Source organism: Oreochromis niloticus, linkage group LG16, assembly GCF_001858045.2.
Source record: "Oreochromis niloticus isolate F11D_XX linkage group LG16, O_niloticus_UMD_NMBU, whole genome shotgun sequence".
Classification (NCBI taxonomy): domain Eukaryota; kingdom Metazoa; phylum Chordata; class Actinopteri; order Cichliformes; family Cichlidae; genus Oreochromis; species Oreochromis niloticus.
In genome coordinates, this window is record NC_031987.2 from 31,121,949 (window position 1) to 31,144,819 (window position 22,871).

Below are 22,871 nucleotides of genomic sequence, written 5' to 3' on the forward strand. Positions count from 1 at the left end.
CAATTCAGTTCAATTTTATTTATATAGCGCCAAATCCCAACAACAGTCGCCTCAAGGTCTTGTAATAACGAAGAGTTACTGAGTCAATTATCTGAAAAAATACTTTGCCAGAATCTCTGAAAAATATGCCTCTGCTGTAAACAACCAGTATATGGAAGGTTGCCTTTTTTTGCAGAGCAGTAGAACTGATCACAGATAAACACTGCGCAGATTTTCAGGATCAGTGCAGCTAGTTAATTATATCTGTCTAAAAACAGTGCAGCAACGTTGTGCATGCAACATAGCCGTACAGTGAGATGGATATCATTGTTTTGCAAAGTACACCTGGCAGAAAAAAAGTGTCTATGCTAGACCGAGGTGTATGGGATTCAGAAGGATGGAGTGCTGCTCACGAGTTCTGCAAAACAAGAACCAAAACCAAAAATAAGGAACCATTCTGTGTTGGCTGTTGCTACCAGCCTGATTTCCAGTTCTTGCACTAACATTATCCACTACTACCTCTTTTCCACCAACATAGTGCTGGTGTGGAGCCAGTTCTGCCTTGGTTCCCATTAGACACCCAGACTCAATTTGAGCGTTTTAAGAACTAGTTATTGGGTAGCTCTGCTTGCAGACATTGGGGCATTTACCATTGTAAGAAAACTATGGTGGTAAGATACCTGCAGTTTGCGCTGCCTATATTTCTTGCAGTGACTTATCCAATAGCCACTGAGATCAGTGCTTTCAGCTTCAGCTCCATCAGTATGATAGTGCCAGTGTTTTAGAACAGGTTCTAAAAGGAGCGTCCGTGACAAAGCCTTAAACTGTAAATAGATAAATACTACTGATATTTTTGCTGTGGTTGAAATATTAATCTGACTCGCGTCACATGACCCTAACCTGACAGTGATAAAGTTAGTTCTTTGCTGAGTTGTAGCTGGTATAAAGCAAGTTCTGTAAAGCACTTTGAGTAATCAGGCAGAGTAGAAAAGCGCTATATAAGCACCAGTCAATTTACAATTTACCATTTTTGTTTCTGTGATTGTTACCAGCTCAACAAGACTAGCATACTTCCAAAGTATGCTAGTATTCTGCTTTGAGATTATGCTCTAATGTCATCTTTTTGTCTGTAAATGCAGCACATGTCTTTCCTGCTCATTCTGTATGCCCAAATTCACAGTACACTCTGTTCAGTTCACTTACCATTTATTTTTGTCAGTTGAGTTACATTTAATTTAGTTCAGCGGTTCCAAATCATACAATTGTTTTTCTGCCTTTATTTTACCCTCTCATGTACGCACACAGTCATACTCATCAATCATTTGTCCTTAGTGACTGCAGCACGGGCTATAGCGCGTAATTTGTTTATCCATTGTTTAAATACTGACTTTCCAGGTCCATATTTGGGCACAGAGCTGGTACTATGCAAAACAGGTCTAGAAGGTTTGAAAAGGATATCCCTTTGATAGTATGTGAGTCAACTGTGTCAGAACGTTACCTCCAATAAAGCTTATCCGGTGACCTAAGCATTGGTCATATCGGTCCTTTATAGCCTCATAACTTCTCTGTAATATGCACAGGACAAACTGAACATCTACCTTACTGTTGTCAGTCACACCCTTTTAAACTCTTCACTGCTATCGCTCTTTTATTTAGGCTGTTAGCTGCTATGATGCCCTCATCCTGAAAGCAGAGGGGAAAGTGGACCCTGACATTTTCTGCCAGCTCGGCCACTTCAACCTTCTGCTGGAGGATTATTCAAAAGGTGAGAGACCAGAGTGTAGATGGCTCCCTGTTCCTCTCAAATCTGCTTCTTAGGATCCACTAAGAGATAATTTTTTTTCCCAGTAAAAATTTGACTTCACTCTTGTTTCTTTACTCTGGTTAAAAAAATGCTGATGATGAAATATTCAGATTAGGTCATTTGTGCTTTCCTGCTGGGAAGCGTTGAAGTGTAACAGAAGTAAATATGCTCAGCTTTTAACATTGTCACTAATTGTTTACATCCTGTTGAGTCTTTCCCTCTGTCTGTTTTATGTTCTTATATTTAGCATTATCTGCATACCAGAGGTACTTCAGTTTACAGTCGGACTACTGGAAGGTAAGCTTTCATGACTCTTATATGTAACACAGCCATCAAAAAGCTGTATTCATTTATTTATTTATTTTAATTTGCTAGGACTGATTTTTTTTCTGGGATACACAACATCCCCTATTACCGATTTTTCTACTGCTTTTGTTTTTGAGCTGGCAGAAAGGAACAGGTCAGCATCAGAAACTGTGCCTTAAATGCACTGCAGGTACTGAGGGGCGGTAGAGGGTAACAACTGCTCAGATGCAAGAATGTTCAGCATGTCATTGTCCTTAAACAGTGTGCACATACCAAACAATGCTTGACTGGCTGACAGTTAGCCTGTAAAATGCGCCCCAGCAACCTGCTTTAGATTATTCACTCCTAGTCCAGAGCCACTGCTGGAATAGATCCTGTGATTGACAGTTTGATATAAGTTTATAGAGCTTGGAGATTGGTAGTCATGTCAGTGTGAATATAGCGTGGATTTCTTTTTTGCTGTTTAGTTATCCTGCTGAAACTTGAAGTGCATTCTTTGAACTGGATACAATACCAGGAAGATGGGTGGATGGATGGAAGCATACAGTTAACTAAAATAACAGTCTCGCAAAGACGGCAGAAATCATGATTTCATATTAACTGGCTTGATTACAGGTCATTTAGTCAGCAGTATTATGTAACCGTTTTGAAAGCTGAAGTTTGCCAGTTGTTGCCAGCTAGTTTGTGTTTTTTATATCTGTGCAGAGAGCAGAGTCACTTTGGAAATGCTGTGGCATGAAGGTTAAAGGCTCCTTTCTACTGTTTGTTTTGAACTATCGCAATTCCACTTTTCATAGCCTCTTAGAGGTCAGGGGATTTTGTTATTCTGTGCTGTGTCAAAGGTTTAAACGTGCATTGGTGGGAGGCTTTATTTCACCTCTAACTTTGGATTTTTCACTGTTCGCTTATTATTTAGGAAGAGACTGTAGCAGGATGACAACCTGCCTAAATTGCAGTTCCAGTGACATCAAATTTGCATCAAGAATAACCATGGCTTTACAGCATTAACTAATTTACTACTGGATGGAATAAAATAAAGAAATCAGGCTAGTCAGCTAGTCTATAAGTCAGAAAACAGTTACAATTTAATCAACAAGATAACTGATTTAACTGAGGTTAAACAGTGTCCCAGATCTAGCATGTGTGTTTTGCCACCTTAAACCATTAGTCACATTATTCAGGAAAGAAATTCTATCTTAAATGTTGCTGAAATGTCTTTCTGATTGTGCTGTGCCTAACACTGGGCACATGATGCTGCAGGTAGCACTAGCAGCCTTCTTTCCTTGTAGATTAGTTCCCACAATATGGTTATTTAGTGTTCCAGTTCATATGTCGGTTTATTTTGACAAAGTCTACACAAAACCATTCATTAACGGAGCAAAGTAATGCAGAATCAGTGGTTAGCAGGGAATCATCTGTATTACTTTACGTTTAGCTAGTTTCAAACTTACTATAACACAACAAGTGAGAGAGAGAGAGAAAGATGCTGGTGTTTGGTTTCATCTCAGCACTGAAAGCGACCGAGCTAGAGAGAGATGGTGTAAGCATGTTCGCTGGAGCCTTTAAGTCATATCAACTAACTTAATCACAGTTTTTGGTTAAAGAAAAACTATGTCTGCAAAGCCCAAAAGGTTGATTCTGTTCATCTGGACGTAGTGTTTTCAGTGGGAGAAACGTTTCCTCACTCATCCAAGTGACTTCTTCAGCCAGCTGAGGCTGGGGCTGCAGGTTTCCCCAACCTTATAAACAGTACAATTGCACAATAACTGAAACCAGCCCACTGAATAAACGATGGGCTGTGAGGTCAGTTCCTTGGTCATTAATATGCAAACCATTGATCAAAGATCACTGATTAATGGCCATGAGTACCATTCACAGAGAGTTGGGGAATGGCTGCAATCACAGCAGTGTAAGATGGCGAAAGATGTACCCTTAGGCCCCCTCCTTGAGTCCAGATGAACAGAATCAACCTTTTGGGATTTTCTTACCTGGATGACTGAGCATGCATCAAGGTATGCCTGCAAAATAAGCTTCCTCTATGCTATCTTGGCGGTCCCATTAGTGGCCATTGCTCTGTTGCTAATGTGCGGTGTAGAACTGAATGAATAGACTTTAGATCGATTGGTATCAGAGCCAGTTTTTGAAGTCCGGATTGGACTGATATCCAGTCCAGCTACTGGATCGGTACATGCCCAGTTGAACATTAGTCTTTCACTGTGTAATGAATCCCCTTTTGGGGATGCTCGTTTATTTTTATTTTTTGTACACTGCTATGCTACTAATGAACTATGTTTGTTATGATTTTGTTTTCTCCTATCATAACAAATTTTTTAGTATTTTGTTGCCAACTGCTTTGAAGCAAGTTCATAGCACAACAGTTTTAAGCTTGTTTTTCTTCAGTGTGGTCATATGATTTGTTGTCTTTGTGCAGTTTTTTAGTAATCCCAAGATTTTTGGAAAGTGCAGCGGCTGTGCTGAGAGTTTGCACCTGTATTCTGTCTAAACTAAAAGCAATAACGTTAAGTGAAGTGTCGCACATCCTCTCTTGTAGCATGTGTAGATTGTCCTGCTAAATTACAAGTGTATCATGCCTGGCATGAACTAGCACATTAACTTATTTGTATGGTTCAAGAGGATCACAGACAATATTGTGAGGGGAAAAGCAAACTTAATATGGTGAGAAAGAGGATCACAAAAGCACTTCAGGGGAAGGAGACAAAAAACGTGCTCTATTTCTGTCTACCCCTTCACAATTACCTCATCCATAATCATGGTCCCCCCATTGTGTAATTTGTTAGCTTAAGCCTCAAATCAGTAGTTTTTTTTTTTTTTCCTTACAGCATTATTTGAACTTTAGTCAAATTGTCCATGTTATGATGGTGTCCAGCCCGTGCTCTTCATGTGCTGCAGCAGGCCCATTAAACAGAGGTGTTGAGAGTTCGACTGTGATCGGACCTGACAGCTCCCTGCTTACAGTTCACCACAGTGAAGTGATAATGTAAGCTCGTAGTCTCGATTTCCCCCACTTAGTGCCAGTCCCAATGAGACTGCCTGCCCTTTAACAAAGCAAAAATAAAAAATAAATACTGTAACAGAAAGAAAGTGTTTTATTTATGTAACAATGCATCGTTTTGTTTGTGTGCCATGTATAGATCACTGCACTAATATGGGGGGAAGGGAGACAATGACTCATGACTGATTTTGGACATGAGTTAAACACAAAACCTGAACCAGATTTCCATATAAAAGGATCACTGAGATAGGAAGTTAGGCACCATTACTACTGTCCACAGAGTTTTGGCTCTGCCATTAAAAATGAATAAATCAAATCAGCTAGCAGGGTGTGAAAGTTATCAACAGTGAGGTGAACTGAAGCATGGTGATCACTGCTTTTACTTAGAGTAGTGTCAGGTAGACAGCAGAGATGATTCACATTTTGACATTTAAAAAACAAGTAAGAAGAAGGATTCAGGACCCTAAAATTGAAAACGGAAAAACTTTTTTCTGTTTTGGCTATTGTTTAGTGTGGCTCTACTTTCTCTCTTCTATCTTGCTCTCTGTTTCACCTCAGGGAAGTATTCCTTTAAAGTGGTATTAAAGGCCTTGAAAAGTCATATATTTAACTAGTATTGAATGTACAGTGTATAAACATGTTTTGGTGCCATCAAGGTTATCCTTGCTAGCTCTTACTTTAATGCTAAATTCTGTACAGTAAACAATGAGCTGAAAAATGTCTGTTTTGCTCTTAACAACAATTTTCCAACCTTTGTTTTCCTCCACAGAATGCTGCCTTTTTATATGGGCTTGGCATGGTTTACTTCCATTACAATGCATTTCAGTGGTAAGTACTTTTGGAAAAAAAAGTTTCTCATTGCATGTGTGATCTCTTGCCAGTTTTATAATTGGTTTCTCCATGAACCAAGTGGGGATTAAAAAAAACCCTTTTCCTTTGCTGTGGAATGCTCTGACCTTGTGGTAAATAAACGCACGCTATGTCACCCCAACTTTATGTGAAGACAAAGAAACTTGATAAAACCAGAACAGTTTCAGGGAGAGACAGAACAGTTGTAAGGCAAGGTTTCCCTCTGGACTGAAGGCTGCCTTCGTGTATCAAGCTAATATGCAGATAAGAGTAAGAGAAATCCTTTTTTGAATTCCCAGTGCTCAATAGGCACTTGACATATTATTGCCAGGCATTAGTAGTGTGTGTGTTCGTTGAAGTATTGCTTTTCCAGCTATTGAAAGTACACTTTTCTGTGTTTCTGTGATTTATATGCTGTTAGCAGGCACTTTTTGTCATTAAATTTTTACATCTGTTGCACTAGAGAAACTTTGTGTGTAATGAATGATGTCTTTGTATTCCATTAAGTATTCCCAGTAAGCCAAGACAAGAGGCACTGGCACCCTCAAGGTTGTGGAATTGGTGAAAGTTATCACCACCTCTGCCATTTAATTTTTTAAAAATTACACATGCTGGTAAAAATATTCTTGACTCTTTTTTTGCTTTCTTAAATCCTTTTAACCGATATGTTTGATGGCACAACAGACTTTCCACTTGTGTATCATGATTGTATAAAATCTTGGAGGCTAAGACTGTATTCACATTGTTTTGTTCTGCTGCCGCTGGTGTTGATGTGCAAAGACGTGATGAGCGTTGACACTTATTGCATTAGAATGTAGCAGATAAGTCTGTGATGTGAGTGTAGTCATTTTGCTGCACCGACTGACGTGGCATCAAACAAATCTTGTAACCAGACTTATGGAAGCCAGGGGTGTAGCTTTCTTATATACCAGGCTGTAGAGGCTGACCTGCTGCTGTGTTAGAGCTGGGCGATATAAGATTTTTTCATATCACGATATGTTTTTTTCATTTCAGGCGATAACGATATATATCACGATATAAGCCAAATAACTATATTTGTAAGATTTAAATGTGCCGTTGCTCACAAGTAAAATGTGAAATAATTAGCAGCTTGTTTTAATTAAAATATTTATTTCCCATAATAAGTTCAACAGGGCAGATGTACTTAAGGAACATGAGACTTCAGTTTCAGATAAATAAAGGCAAATATTGCAAACTACACAAAAGGCAGCCGCTAAAGCATTTAAGTTTCAAAATAGAACAAACAAAACAGACTACTAAATTGTCAATTCCACTTAGAAACAAAATATTAATTCTAAAAATAAATCTTAGGTCGTTTTACAGAAGAACAGACAAAATTGACTAACTTCTGTCAATATCAAATAAACTGAGAACTAAAAGGAAATTCTCAATCTCTCCTTGTTGTATAGCTTAGCTTTTCAAACACTTTTAACAGTTACTTTAGTCTGACAAAAGCCGAATGACGAATTAGCGCTTTCAGTCAGAGATTGAGCATGCACCGCTTTATTGTATTTCCAGACTTGCTTTCGGCACAATTTACAGTGCGCGCTACTCTGTTTTTTGTCAGACTTGAAATAGCCGAAATACCTTCACACTACGGAACTTCTGTGGCCCTTCCGTTCGACAAGCTCTCCGGCATTGGAACCATCATCTGTTTTTTCTTCGGTAACCTTCGCTCACGCTCTCGGTTGATTTTTCTCTAGTCGGCAAACTCCTTTCCTTCATTACCCGGGCTGCACGGCTGCATAAACAAATACACATGTCCGCCTTGGCGCTTGTGCTGTACGTAACAAGTCACGTGACGTGACGCTGCAGCTGTGATTGGTTCGGCTCTGCGCTACTTAATTTGGATTGGCTGTTCTTTTTTTTCTTTTTTTTTTTAAGAGGACAAGAGAGATGAGCCCTATCGCAATAGTTTAATTTTTCTATCGAGAAAAAGTTATTTCGCAATACATATCGTTATCGTTTTATCGCCCAGCTCTATGCTGTGTCTGTGCCTGTTACCTGTGGGCCTGTTGATTTTATTGCTTTCATAAGCTACACCAGCAGAACATCTTATTTTTTCCCCTAGCCTAAGCCAAGCTTTTAAAGCTTGAAAACCTTCTTTAGTAAGTCTTTTACTACATTAGTGCTTTTTACCCTGTAAAGGACCACCTTGTTCCTGGGTCTATTTCACTGAATCCCTATTGTAGAACTTTCACTTTCATTTAAGATCAAATACTTTCAAGTAATGTCCAGCATTTTTGTCTAATGACCAACCAATGTATTATCTGTAGGCAGATATTTCCTATCAAATTTAAAATTACGTTGTACATTACAGTGCGCCGGCTACACATGCACCTGTCAGGCTTCAGGATCAGAAATGACTACTCGTCTGTGCTCCAGTTTCAGGTTCTAGTTGGAGTAGCCCTCTTACTTAGTGTATCTCCAGAGCACAAAAAGTACTATTGTCAATAACTGCAGTCCTCACCAGTATAGTTGGAGTCTACTGGTGGGGAGTGAGACTCAGCAGCATGACAAGCCTTCCTGTAGGGAAACATAAGTGGGCTGCTTAGTAGTCCCTAACTCTCAAAACTGAGGGAATGGCTCAACAGCAAATGAGTTGTTGTCTTTGGATGTGTGAAAAAATGCAAAGGAATAGAAAAATATGATTGGGTGGCTGTTACAGTATTTTCCTACTAATACGTACTTGGGTCAGCTCGGCTCGTCTCGAAGGTATTCCATTAGGTGCTAGCATCTGGTACCCAGTACTCCATTTTTTAGTACCGGGATTCCAAGCGATCTGAAAATGTGACGTCAACAGACTGCATTCCACTGTTTGGCTAGTCTATGGCGTCCATCGATGAGTCACATGAGCACATCTCTTTCACAAAAATCAAAACTCTAATTTTTAAAACCGGGCAACTAGGGAAAGGGCTTCACCTGCATTAGGTGGTACTCAATTTTAATGGAAAAACGACCAAAAAGGGGATCGGGCCGAGCTTGTTAGGTACTATTGGAAAAGGGCTATTAGTGTAGCTGAGAGACCCGCGCAGAAAAGTCTGTGTACAATAAAGAGCAAGAAGATTTTTACATGAAGTTCTAAATGGTTAGTCTAAGACTGCTTGCATGTTTCAAGTGATAAACTATGTCTGAGTTTGCTGAATTGCAGAGAAATTTTTGTCTGCAGAGCCTGCATATTCATCCTTTGCCCTCTTGCTCGACATATGTAATATCTTTTCTAAGTGCCTTCTGAGTCTCTCAGTGCAAACAGTGGTTGTAGAGCTGTACAGTCATGTTTCATTCACACTAAGATGAAACCATGGCTTTGACAGGTATTTGAATCTCTTTGTGTAAAACGGCTGTCAGTGTTGGGGTATGTTAATGGGGGAGGGGAGCATGTCATGTTGGGCCCTCAAGGTCAGATTACGTCAACTTGAGCCGGAGGCCCAAAGGAATGCTGAGCTGTCAAACGGTGAATGTTACTTCACAACGCTGTAGTTTTGCATATCCAGAGAGGGATGCTGGCCTGGGTGTTTAGCCTTCTCCTACAAGCTTGTGATTCTTAGTGCTTATTAAAAAGAAAAAAGAAAGAAAAAGAAAGCCACAATGGAAGGAGAAGATATTAGGTCATAAATGCCTTTCTAATTTTGATGTTGAAATAATGTTGGACATTCAATTTCAAATGGTCACCAACCAGTAGCCATATTTCAGATGTGCATCTTTTTGTTTTTGAATGGTCTTTTCTAAAGGCCTGGGTCACCCTGTGTTCATCCTTTGGCTCGAGTCTGCCTTATGCTGTGTGTCACAACCTATTTGGTAGAGCAGCTTCACTTTGGATTGTGCCATTTAGGGAGGGGAGGATGAACACAGAGGGGAGGGAGAGAGGGAGGGCCCAGATAAACAGGGAGGAGGGAATGAGGGCAATGAGTTCAGTCAGGCTGCCGTTTGTGTGTGTGTGCGTGTATCTGTGTGTTGCACCCAGTCAGCAGTGAGCTGAGTGCCCTGCCATACAGGAGAAGGGCTTCGTGCTGATATGCAGTTGCCATTGTTGTCATAGCTACACAGTGAGTGGCTTCAACTGGAAACTAGTGTTTGTCTGTGTTTTAATGTGCTCTCGTCTCTGTACTGTAGGTTAGTTTATTTCAATATTGCTGAGAGGTCGGTGCTGAAATGTTGAAAGGCTGCTGTCATGCTAGCAAATTTCCGATTGCTCTGACATACACTACACTTGTGAAGCCAGACCCACCGATATAGACCAGATCCACTTTGCAGGCACTGTTACTGAATGACAGATTTTTAGCTTGCAGCAAAATGACAAGTGTTGAAGAGAAATTTGGGGACTTGAATTTTCAAACTGCTGAGCATACTGTCATCCTTAAATAATCGCTCTCTATTTTCTGCTGGCTGTGCTATATTTGACATTACAAGGACGGATTTGTTTAAAAAAAGGAGGGAGGGATTGCATGTGCACTTTGCTTTTATTTTACAGATAAAAAAAACGGTACAGCGGAAAGTCTGTTTGCCTTTTTCTGGGCTGAACTGAGAAATTAGTTCAGCTTATTGCTGGCAACTAGGGAGCAAGATATGAAGTCCTCTTGTTAGCTTTAAGGGAACATTATACCATTGTCACGTCAAGTTTATGTGAACTGAAACCTGTTTCAGACTAGAGTAAAAAAGTAGGATGGCAAATTGTGCAACCAGGAAAAACCACTGGTAAATAAGCTTGGCTTTTGGGTGTGTGTGTTTGTTTGTTTTTTTTCTATCTGGGAACAGTTGCAAGTCAATGCAGTTACCCTCTGGGAGGCCAGAGGCTGAGTGCCCTCTGCTCTGGGCACCCAACTTTGGTCACAAGTCAACTGCTCAGCCTCTGGGTGGGAAGTCCGAGGGCGGGCAGACTCCAGTCCCTCTTCAATAGATTGATGAAGGTTTGCTATTAATTGCCGTCTAATCTATAAATGCAGACAAATTGCCAACAAATTTTAATCAGTGGTTTGCTCCATGACATATCAAAGAGCACAAACCTGAGTTACTGTTTGGGCACTGAAAAGCATGTCTTATTTTGTGCCAATGTGTGTTATAGTTGCCTCTTGGACTGTTTATTTGGAATGAGAGGGAAAGGTGTTACCAGAACAAGTGTGTAATCGGCACGGCTGGATGGCTTAAAGCTTAAGCTCTCTTCTGTCGCTCTTTCCTCAGTGTTTATAGCCGAGTCCCGCATGTTCCTGCTCCACAATGATGCTGGTATTTTACTGAAACAGTAGAACCAAACTCAACTTAATGGAAGGAGGAGAATTCTAATGCAAGACACATACAAGGATTCAGCTTACTTCCTTTGTTTTTTTTTTTATAGTGAGCAGTAGAGCAGGGCGATATGGCCAAAAATATATATCACGATATATATTTGAAAATTTGCGATAACGATATAACTGACGATATAATTTCTGCGAGACAAAATACAACTCCACAACTTTGCTAGCGCAAAAAAAACCAAAAACCCATCCATTTATTTTCACTTAAACAAGCAGCTGTTTTTTATGTGCATTACAGCTATATAAAAATTTAACAGTGCAAATGCAAATTCCTTGCTGAAAGTTTAACCAAAAGGCATTTCCAGTAGAAATGGGCTGACATATCCTGAGCATAACCATGTATAATATCCACTGAAGTTAAAAAGAGGTGCTTTGCAACATTAAACTGCAGTGTGCCAAATAAAAAAGTCAAATACATATTTTTCGGACCATAAGGTGCACGGGATTATAAGGCACATTAAGCGAAACAAAGCAGTCAGATAAATCTAACTTTATTCAACTCATTCTTCTTGCTTCCTCCACTTCTGTACCATTGATTCATTAATGCTGTATTCTATCACAGCTGCTCTATTCCCATGTTGTCGCAATATATTAATGACTAACCTCGTATTGTGGATGGATTATCTCAGTTGTTCTCCTGACTGAAGTTTGGTCCGTTTACAGCATCCTGCCATGCGATTGTATTTGTCTCTAACCATCAGGAACCTTCACGTTAACTTTTATCGAGTGGAAAAGTCATCATTTGCAAAGCCAGTAAACTTTGCATGACATTTTTTCAGAGATCCTCTCACAGCAAGGCTTTCTAACTGTAGGATGTGAGACAGCAGCCCCGGTGCATCGCATCAGTTATGTTTCGCACACTGTAGAAAACCCCTGATCGATCATATTTGAACACCCGGCACAGTAAGAGCATCTTCATTAACATGCGGACAGCTTGGAACTGACAATAAATAATGTTTTGTTCTTCTAAACATCGTATATGTCAGGTGTTACACATGGATTTCAGGCTCATATGGAGGAACAGTTTGCAATAAAGCAACTCTAAGGTCAAATCCTGCGCTCCATTCGAGTCTCAGTCCTCAAGCCTTCACACAGTTACCAACAATTTCAAACAGAAGTGTTTACATTTGTATCATATTTACCGATTCCTCTTCAGCCTTGTTACTTGCTCCCTGACTTTTGCTCTAGGTGAAATGCATATAGTTTGCTACGTCTTTACTTGTTTAGAAATAAATAAGTTCAAAGTTTGCCGTGTTTAGATCTGGCCCAGCCTGTGGCTGAAGGAGTTGATTCTGCACGGTCCAAAGCTGGCAAGTCCGTCCCTGGCCCAGGGTACAGCTCTGCAGGTCAGATGTAGGCGGGAACAGATTTGAGATTGCAGTATTATCACAAACAGATTGCATGTACAATGCTTAACAAATGTGTTAAACCACATGTCATAAGTGCCAAGTTGCTCATGAACTGATTTAGAGGAACCCCCCCCCCCCCCCCCCCCAAAAAAAAAACAAAACAGTGGTAGCGGACCAACTGGGTCTTATTGCTGTTTTATCCCCATTCTACCGCCATATTGACACACCAGTGTTGATTTGAAGACGGGCAAGTTGACTACAAGTGGTCTCAGACCCTGGTCCCTGACTTTGAAGCCACAATGTACAATTTAAACATGGTGTCAGACTACGTTAAGTGTTCATCTGCACATTTTTATACAACTTCTTCAGATTTACTGCAGATTTTTATCTGTGTAAAACAAGTGGATGGAGTAGCTACAAAGTTTTGCTTTTCTTTACATCAGAGTTTGTTGATTGGGTGTTTTTTTGATGAAGGACTCCGGCTCGCTTTTTTTCCACTAAAGGCATTAATGGTGATCACAGGAAGAGCGCTGCTGTTTACGACACTAGAAACACGTTTTTCTTTCACTCTACCCGAGCTCACCATCTCGGTAATGGCTCCACCTCTTTGCTCTTTGCAGTGTGTAAACAGACTCCGGGTCCACGTTAAACTGTGCCAACTTTATCACTACTGCTGCTGTTATTTTATCAGTGTTTTTGTTTAAAACTGGGGCCTGTGTGGGCTTAATGTTGTCAGAATTTTTATTCACACGCTGCTCCTAAACACATTTATACTGAAGGTCCATTTTTAGTCGCACTTGCGTGTGAAACCCTCATGTTTACATCATTTAACACATTGGCGCAATACAGAGCCATGCGTTAACCGAAGCATCGAAGCAAAGTTCGTGTTGAGAAATTTTTTTTTTTATAATCGAGTTATTGGAATTACTCAGTTAAATATTGTAGCCCTGAAATGGTTTCTTTAGCTACAAGTTATGCTTCTATATGTATGCAAACATGTAACAGCTCAAGTGAGATGTCTCTGGCTCCCACCAGACTACTTGCCATGAAAAACCATCTTATGAATATAGTAAGCTAACAAAGTGCACATAACTACATCTTTACTACAGTGATGAGTTGATTGAGTGCCTCCACATAGTTGACCCTGTTGTGAACTTTGCAAGCAAGCAAAGAGGAAAACAAATGTACTTTTGGGAAAAAACACATGCGTGAAGCCCACATGGAATCATGTGTATCATAGATTTGGGCTGGTAGATACCAATATACAGTAGTATCTGCAGCACCTAGAAGAATAATGGGAAGACACTGTCCACTGACCATACAGGGAGTGCAGAATTATTAGGCAAGTTGTATTTTTGAGGAATAATTTTATTATTGAACAACAACCATGTTCTCAATGAACCCAAAAAACTCATTAATATCAAAGCTGAATGTTTTTGGAAGTAGTTTTTAGTTTGTTTTTAGTTTTAGCTATTTTAGGGGGATATCTGTGTGTGCAGGTGACTATTACTGTGCATAATTATTAGGCAACTTAACAAAAAACAAATATATACCCATTTCAATTATTTATTTTTACCAGTGAAACCAATATAACATCTCCACATTCACAAATATACATTTCTGACATTCAAAAACAAAACAAAAACAAATCAGTGACCAATATAGCCACCTTTCTTTGCAAGGACACTCAAAAGCCTGCCATCCATGGATTCTGTCAGTGTTTTGATCTGTTCACCATCAACATTGCGTGCAGCAGCAACCACAGCCTCCCAGACACTGTTCAGAGAGGTGTACTGTTTTCCCTCCTTGTAAATCTCACATTTGATGATGGACCACAGGTTCTCAATGGGGTTCAGATCAGGTGAACAAGGAGGCCATGTCATTAGTTTTTCTTCTTTTATACCCTTTCTTGCCAGCCACGCTGTGGAGTACTTGGACGCGTGTGATGGAGCATTGTCCTGCATGAAAATCATGTTTTTCTTGAAGGATGCAGACTTCTTCCTGTACCACTGCTTGAAGAAGGTGTCTTCCAGAAACTGGCAGTAGGACTGGGAGTTGAGCTTGACTTCATCCTCAACCCGAAAAGGCCCCACAAGCTCATCTTTGATGATACCAGCCCAAACCAGTACTCCACCTCCACCTTGCTGGCGTCTGAGTCGGACTGGAGCTCTCTGCCCTTTACCAATCCAGCCACGGGCCCATCCATCTGGCCCATCAAGACTCACTCTCATTTCATCAGTCCATAAAACCTTAGAAAAATCAGTCTTGAGATATTTCTTGGCCCAGTCTTGACGTTTCAGCTTGTGTGTCTTGTTCAGTGGTGGTCGTCTTTCAGCCTTTCTTACCTTGGCCATGTCTCTGAGTATTGCACACCTTGTGCTTTTGGGCACTCCAGTGATGTTGCAGCTCTGAAATATGGCCAAACTGGTGGCAAGTGGCATCTTGGCAGCTGCACGCTTGACTTTTCTCAGTTCATGGGCAGTTATTTTGCGCCTTGGTTTTTCCACACGCTTCTTGCGGCCCTGTTGACTATTTTGAATGAAACGCTTGATTGTTCGATGATCACGCTTCAGAAGCTTTGCAATTTTAAGACTGCTGCATCCCTCTGCAAGATATCTCACTATTTTTGACTTTTCTGAGCCTGTCAAGTCCTTCTTTTGACCCATTTTGCCAAAGGAAAGGAAGTTGCCTAATAATTATGCACACCTGATATAGGGTGTTGATGTCATTAGACCACACCCCTTCTCATTACAGAGATGCACATCACCTAATATGCTTAATTGGTAGTAGGCTTTCGAGCCTATACAGCTTGGAGTAAGACAACATGCATGAAGAGGATGATGTGGACAAAATATTAATTTGCCTAATAATTCTGCACTCCCTGTAAAGGCTACAGTACAATATACTGATACATTGCTGAAGCCATTTTTATCTAATTGAAGTAAACAAATTGCCTGCAGCTGTTTGTACAGTGAAATGATTACGAATTTTTTTTTTTTTTTTTTTTTTTTTTTTTTTTTTGTAAAAGTAGCATCAAGCAACGCATCTTGCTGCCTTAAATGGCTAATATTAGGTCCTCATCCCTTATCTCAACCTAATTTCTGAGATGGTAAATGAGTGAAATCCCATTTGTAAAACCGAGTTTTTATTCTTTTTTTTTTTCTTTTCAAAGTAGCATTTACACTTATCTGGTTACCTTGGACATTTTTATACTCCATATTATTACCTCATTATTATCATTATTAGTATTATTATTATTATTATTATTTTTATTGATCGGTAGTGTAGTAAAGTGTCCACATGGGCTATATTGGCATATTTTATTAGGTTAACTGTTTGTATTGTTTCTGTTCTTATTAATCCTCCTATTTTTGTGGTCTTTTTCCAGGGCAATCAAGGCATTCCAGGAGGTGCTTTACATCAATCCCAGTTTCTCAAGAGCTAAAGAGATTCATCTGAGACTGGGATTCATGTTTAAAGTCAACACAGACTACGAGTCAAGCTTAAAGGTAAATTCAATTCAATTCACTTTCAATTCAGTTTTATTTATATAGCGCCAAATCACAACAACAGTCGCCTCAAGGCGCTTTATATTGTACAGTAGACCCTACAATAATACATACAGAGAAAAACCCAACAATCAAATGACCGCCTATGAGCAAGCTCTTTGGCGACAGTGGGAAGGAAAATCTCCCTTTTAACAGGAAGAAACCTCCGGCAGAACCAGGCTCAGGGAGGACCACCCAGCTGATGCGACCGGTTGGGGTGAGAGAAGGAAAACAGGATAGAAGACATGCTGTGGAAGAGAGACAGAGATTAATAACAAGTACGATTCAATGCAGAGAGGTCTATTAACACATAGTGAGTGAGAAAGGTGACTGAAAAGGAAAAACTCAATGCATCATGGGAGTGCCCCAGCAACCTATGCCTATTGCAGCATAACTAAGGGAGGATTCAGGGTCACCTGGTCCAGTTCTAACTATATGCTTTAGCAAAAAGGACTGTTTTAAGCTTAATCTTAAAAGTAGAGATAGTGTCTGTAAATCTAAATAGATATGAAGTTTGAGACAGAATCCAGTCTGTGTTTTAAGGATTTTACTTTCAGTAGTAGGGGTGTGTATTGGCAAGAATCTGGCGATACAATATGTATCATAATACAGGGTAGACGATACGATACATTGCGATACTAAAAGCCAGACGATATTTGTGTTTAGTAGGACTGAATTTAGTTTGGAAAACCCACAGTAAACAGTCCAAACTGTTAAATGCTTGACATGAAACATCTGAAACAAAAACACTCTCTCTAAGTTCAAAATGAATGGAGAAATTAACATCTGCCTTATTAGAAGTCATGTCAAATAAACAAACAAAAACTACTTTACTGAAATATCAAGTATTTTTTTTAACATGAAAAAAGTAAACATGTAACACTGAAGTCTTTCTAAGTACTATGATTGTAAAATACTTATCCAAAAACTGCTCTATGGAGCATCAAAACAAAGCACTTTTTATGTGACCTTAACATAAACAAATATATAAATCAAAAATGAAATTGCTTGAAGAATCCATCCAAGTAAACATTAACAAACAATGTAAAGTGCTATTAAAATAAAGTACAGCTCTGCAGTGTCCATCAATGGAACACTTTTAGTACAACCTGAAAAAAGGAATTTACTCATCTAAATAAAAGTGCTTATGAGACTCAACCAAAATGTCAAACATTCTCATATCAGAGATTTTACATGTTTAGTGTTTTCTCAGTGGTTATTGTTCAATTTCCAGATTTTTGTGCAGGAATACAAGCTGATCGACATGGTCAGCTCTCAGGACACTTCTCTGTGCATTTACTATGTCTCCTGCAGAGGAGAAAACTCTCTCTGCAGAGACACTTGTTCCAGGAATGCATAGGAAACTCTTTGCTACTTTGGATAGGTGAGGGTATTCCTGTTCATGGTCCTTCCACCAACTGAGAGGATTTCCTGTGAGAGGCAAAGGGGTCTCATCTCTATACCTCTTGATCTCAGCTGCGGCAACATCATGTTCTGATTTTGGTGCAGTATTGTCACTAGTAGAGGCAAGCGTAGCTCCGAGCTACGCACATGAGGAATGCACATGAGGTCCTCTGTCTCTTTAGGGGTGGCCGAGGGATGGAGTCAAAGCTGTCTTTGATATGTGGGTGATGAGCCTCCTCTGTGACATTCTTTCCTCCACCTGTTTGTCAGTCTCCTTATTCTCTTGCTGCTGAAAAATGTCAGAAAGTCAAAATTCAAATCCAAGATTCACCCTGTTTTTCACTAATATTTAATGACAAATGTCATCAATATGCGTTTTTTTTTTAAACTTTATTCACTTGCTTATAACGTCAGTTGAACTTTTCCAAATAAATTCATTTATTTACTTACATTTTTTTCCTTCTTTATCACAGTCACCACAGTGTCCAACAGTCTGGAATAGGTCTCACTGGTCTCTGCTTCAGACAGGAAGGGCAGGTCCTTAAACCAAGGATCAACTGTTGATGCCATCCATAGTGTCTCCCTCTCATTTACATATCTCTTTCCCAGATCTTCTGCTATGGCAGTTTTAATGTCCCTTACTGTCGGTGCATCATCAACACTTTCTTGTGCACCCATCACAAGCTTGGCATGAAGAGGAGCAATGATGGACAGGGTTGGCATACTCTCCTCTGACATCACCAGGGTGGCGTCCTTCATAGGCTTGAGTGCCCTGACAACTTCTTCTACACATGTGATGTCAGACTTACTTAATGTGAAAATTTCTTTTTCACTCTTCCTAACTTCTGCAGAAAGCAGAGCTGCACAGATGGCTGGTTGCTGTTCTAAAAATCGTTCTATCATATCATAGGAGCTGTTCCACCTTGTTATGTCCGTGATCAATCTGTGAGCTGGTAGCTGAAGGAGGCACTGTTTCTGCTTCAACTGGTTGCTGGCTGTGGTGCTGCGCCTGAAAAAGGCTGTTACACGTCGGATCCTCCCGAGAAGTCGCACCACGGATTGTATTTTCAGTGCTTTCTGTGAGGCGAGATTCAGACTGTGTGCAAAACATTGTATGTGCGTCATGCCTGCAAGTCTAGCTGCGAGAGCCATGTTTGGTGTATTATCGGTAACAACAACAAGGTCCTTTGTGTTCAATCCCCATTCAGCCACAGTGTCAGTTAGTAACGCTGCAATGTGCTCACCTGTGTGACTGTCATGCATGGCTCGTGTTTGTAGTACATGAGACTGAAGGTTCCACTGGTCCGTTATGTGATGTGCTGTAACAGTTACGTACGATTCAGTGGCTCTCGAAGTCCAAGCGTCGCATGTCAAAGCAACGGTCTCTGCCGAGCTGAGGGAGTCCAGCACTGTCGCTTTGACTTCTTGGTACAACTTTGGCAGAGCGATGTCCGTGATGTGTTGTCGGGAAGGAACGGTGTAACGGGGCTCCAGCGTTTTAATCACATTACGAAATCCTTTATTCTCCACAACACTCAGAGGGCGCATGTCTTTGCAAATAAAAACAAGTACTGACTGCGTTATTTTTGTTGCACGAGTTGAAGATGCTGGTAGTTTCGAAAAGTTAACTTCTTCAATTGTCCGTTGAGCGGGGTCACCTCGTTTCGTTTTAAAATTAGCATTTGATGCTACGTTGCTATGGTGTCTAGACACGCGTGTTCTTAAATTTGCTGTGTTACCGGAATATTTGACTCTGGCGGTGCAGATTTTACAGACTGCATAGCTCTTGTCATAGTCTTTACCGCCTTCTTTTGTCCTAAATCCAAAATAAGTCCACACATCAGCTTTGAAAGCTGCGGGAGCCGGCTGTATCCTCTCCTCTTCAGTCATCAGTTAGCTAGCACAATTGGCCACACATCCACTGTTCTACTTCGTTGGTTTTGGCAAACTAGACGCTTCTACAGTTATCGCGAGACCTTGTTTTTACGTCAAAGTAAAGGCGGTAAAAACTGCAAACCAGTGGCCGGAGTTTGAATTGCAACATACAAAAGTAAAAACAGTAAATGCATGTAATTTTTCATTAAAAAAAAAATCGATAACACTGATTTTGAATATTGATTCAGTATCATTGCACGAAATATCGCGATATTTCGTTGTATCGATATTTTCTTACATCCCTATTCAGTAGTGTCATATCTTCCACCTTGTCTTGTTTTGTGTATTTTCACTGAGATGGTAAAATATGTTGGACTGAACTGAAGCATGCATGCACACATAAAATGGTTGATCTGAGGTTGCTATACTGAGGCTGCAGAATAATGTCTAACTTAAGAGGATGCACTGTAGAGGACTACTGAACAGATGTTGTCTCACACATTTTAATAATGAAGTTACTGATTTCAGTTGTAATATTCTAAATATCTTGAACTGTCCATCACAAAGGACTTGGGGCGACAATGCTAGCTGTGGTCTGACGTGATGTTATAAATGTAGTCAGAAGTAAAGCCATAGGGAAGCAGGCGAGCTATCTTGTAACGTTGTCATAACAACCTTTGCATGGTTGTCATATCAGCTAATATTGGAGGGATACTGGAAGCATTTGCTATTGTGGGTGGTTATGAAGTGTATTATACAGTCTTACTTTGTTCCTTGCACATCTAAAGGTTCTGCACCTACAGCTGCTAGAAGTGCAGCTAGAACAAATATATACATTTTGACTCGAGTCATCAGCAGAGTGTCCTTGCCTGATGAGAGTGCTGGAACAATTGAATCATTTTGCATTCATGCCACTTAAGTTTCATGAATTCCGATGTACAATCACGGATAAGAGCCTTTTAACTTTTTAGATAAATCTGACCTCCCTAGTCCTTTGGATCAACACAGGCTGCAGGATCATCTATCCCGTGTGTCTATAATCCTCAGACATCTGTGAGTTGTCCAGACAGTAACAAAAGGCAAAAGGCATTCTGACTTAGCTGCCGATCTGTTGTCGGGGATCCCTTTGGGGATTGATTGCTATCTGATCCTAGGCTTTGTCCTGTTTCAGACGTTCTGTCACATGAGTTTGTAATAAGCAGTAGTGTGCACTAGTATACTTATGCCAGTGCACTACAAAAGTTTAGACAAGCAAACTGGATATTACAAGTCATACAAAAGTAATATTTATTATACTGCCATTGCAGAGGATTTTATTTATGGTGATTTATTTATGAAATAACAGTTCAAATAACCAGAACTAAGAATAAAAAACTAACTAAGAAAAGATTAAATTCCAATAAGGTACAAGTAAGTGTCAATATTGCAGCAATAGGTGCATCAGTGTATAATCAGTATTTAATACTCTGAATGACCACAGTCAGAAAATAGCACAGGAAACACTGCAGTAGTATTCTTCCAGACTTCCAAAATATGAAGTTCATACATTACTCAATCTTTTGGGGAAGGTATAATAAGTGCCAGACACACAAACTCAGAAACATATCGCTGTGATCTCAGTCAGCAGCACAGGAGCTCCTCCTCTCCTCTGATGCCCATGGAGGATCCAGAAGGAAAAAGGTCGAGGTGGTCACTTTCTCTTAAAAACAAAGTCTTAAAAGTAAGTTGTGAGTTAGTGTTGCCTGATCTGCCTGACTTTCTTTTTTTCAGTCAGACTAAGTAACCTAGTTTGAATGTGAGTAGAAATCCTGCCGAAACACGTTTGAGGTGTACGGTTCAGAGGTCTATGAATTCAAATAAATTTGTCATTGATGCAAAAAGCTGCAGCATACACATTTAAACAATTCTCTCTCCAAAGAAAACACACTGTCATCAGATTAACAGATAAGATGACACAAGAGGAAGTGATGTGAATATGTGCATGTACTCAGCAGGGTGAATTACATTTCCAGAACAATACCGACAGTCCTGTATATGTGCAAGAAACGAAGTGTGCAGCACTCGGAATTTAAGATGCATGACACGTGTCTTAACTATATCAAGCAAATATTCTGTATTGGTTAATGGTGAAAGAAGTATTTCCTAAAGCTTAACGCTTTCAGTTTATAGTTTATTACCAAAGGTTTTAAGAGTTTATACACACGGTGCTCTGTGGAGCTAACTAGGCTGCACGCGTTGCACGTCTTCACTCGGTGTTGGAGGCCACCCCTCCCTGTTTGTTCTGGCTTGCTGCCAACACATATACACACACAACTGCCCCACTTATCTAAAGGGAAGGGTGGTCTCTCTCGCAGAGGAGCTGAGATTGAATAAATGTAAGAAAGAGAAATGAGAAAGAAATCAGAAACTGTTTTCTGTAGTGGATGCATGCGGGAGGGAGAGGGAGGGAATGTAGAAATGGACTTTCATGAAGGATGCATGTTTCAAGGCGCAGAGCATCAAGTGACTGAGATGCCTTGAGTTTCTAAGAACACATTGCAATGTGAATCACTGCATGTAACTGCACCAAACTTGGATTTCACATAAAGCGCAGACAATTTCATCCCATTAGTGTCTGCTAATGTGGTTAATGAGAGAAGAGGAAATGATTTGGCCCCATTGTGCTTTAAATTGAGGTTATATGAGTTGGCTGCGTCTGTAGAGCTGCGTAGCCATAGAGAAGAGCTTTGAGCTGAGAAAGAGAGGTGAGATTTGGGTTGGGTGAGGGAGGGGGGGATGTAGAGGTGGTGTTTCCCTGCCTGTTCCAGCTTTGAGGTATTGTGTGTCATCTCTCGGTACTCTCCACCACAGCCGTCTGCTGAATAGTAATCAGTGACACCAGGATAGAAGAGGGGGAAGGAGGTGGAGTGAGAGAGGGAGGGAGAGAGACAAAAAGAAAGATTGCAAAGAGACAGAGAGAGAGTGAGGAAAGCGAGACATGGGGAGGGAGGTGGAATGCCAAGCTGACAATCCTGCTGCATTATCTGCCTGATGGTAGAGCAAGTGTGAAAGGGAAGGAGGGAAAGGATAGAAGAGGCTGAGGCGGAGATCTACAGGAGGATGCTGTGGGGTTCCAGGAGGAGTGTGATGTGAAAGCGATCTAGGTAAAAGCATTTGTCTTTGCCTCTGTTGCTTGACTCTGACATTAAAGCATGTGGATGCAGTAAGAGTGTCTGGTGTTTAGTGGCTCGTAGCGCTGTTTAAAAGGGAGTTTGTCCTAAGCAGGGTTCCGTGTGTGTGTGCGTGTGTGTGTGTCAGCTCCACTGGCCCAGGGTGAAGCATGCAAAGAAAGATCCAGCTGGACGGCTCTTGATTTTTATCTGGCTGACATTGACCGTCTGTGCGGCTGCTGTCGCTCCAAGACAGCGGGCCCCTCCTTTTTATGTGTGTGCC

The 22,871-nt window shown here is 40.5% G+C and overlaps 2 protein-coding genes across 6 annotated transcripts in view; one reads left to right on the plus strand and one right to left on the minus strand.

Moving 5' to 3' along the window:
* kdm6a (lysine (K)-specific demethylase 6A) overlaps nucleotides 1-22,871 on the plus strand; it is a 55,273-nt gene that overhangs the window by 2,729 nt on the left and 29,673 nt on the right. For 4 of the 5 annotated variants that reach the window (XM_025903557.1, XM_025903556.1, XM_003449589.5 and 1 more), the window contains exons 3-6: nucleotides 1,636-1,744; nucleotides 2,031-2,080; nucleotides 5,872-5,930; nucleotides 16,001-16,121. In XM_025903557.1, coding sequence (XP_025759342.1) covers nucleotides 1,636-1,744; nucleotides 2,031-2,080; nucleotides 5,872-5,930; nucleotides 16,001-16,121 — 339 coding nt within the window. Of the gene's footprint in view, nucleotides 1-1,635; nucleotides 1,745-2,030; nucleotides 2,081-5,871; nucleotides 5,931-16,000; nucleotides 16,122-22,438; nucleotides 22,583-22,871 lie in introns of those variants that run through there. The other variant, XM_025903558.1, reaches the window with a different exon arrangement.
* Nucleotides 16,600-22,210, minus strand: LOC109197602 (zinc finger BED domain-containing protein 1). The gene is made up of 2 exons (XM_019352974.2): nucleotides 18,015-22,210; nucleotides 16,600-17,853 (listed from the first exon to the last, which is right to left on the minus strand). Exons 1-2 carry the CDS (start codon nucleotides 19,452-19,454, stop codon nucleotides 17,743-17,745), a joined length of 1,551 nt encoding a protein of 516 aa, XP_019208519.1. The 5' UTR covers nucleotides 19,455-22,210; the 3' UTR covers nucleotides 16,600-17,742.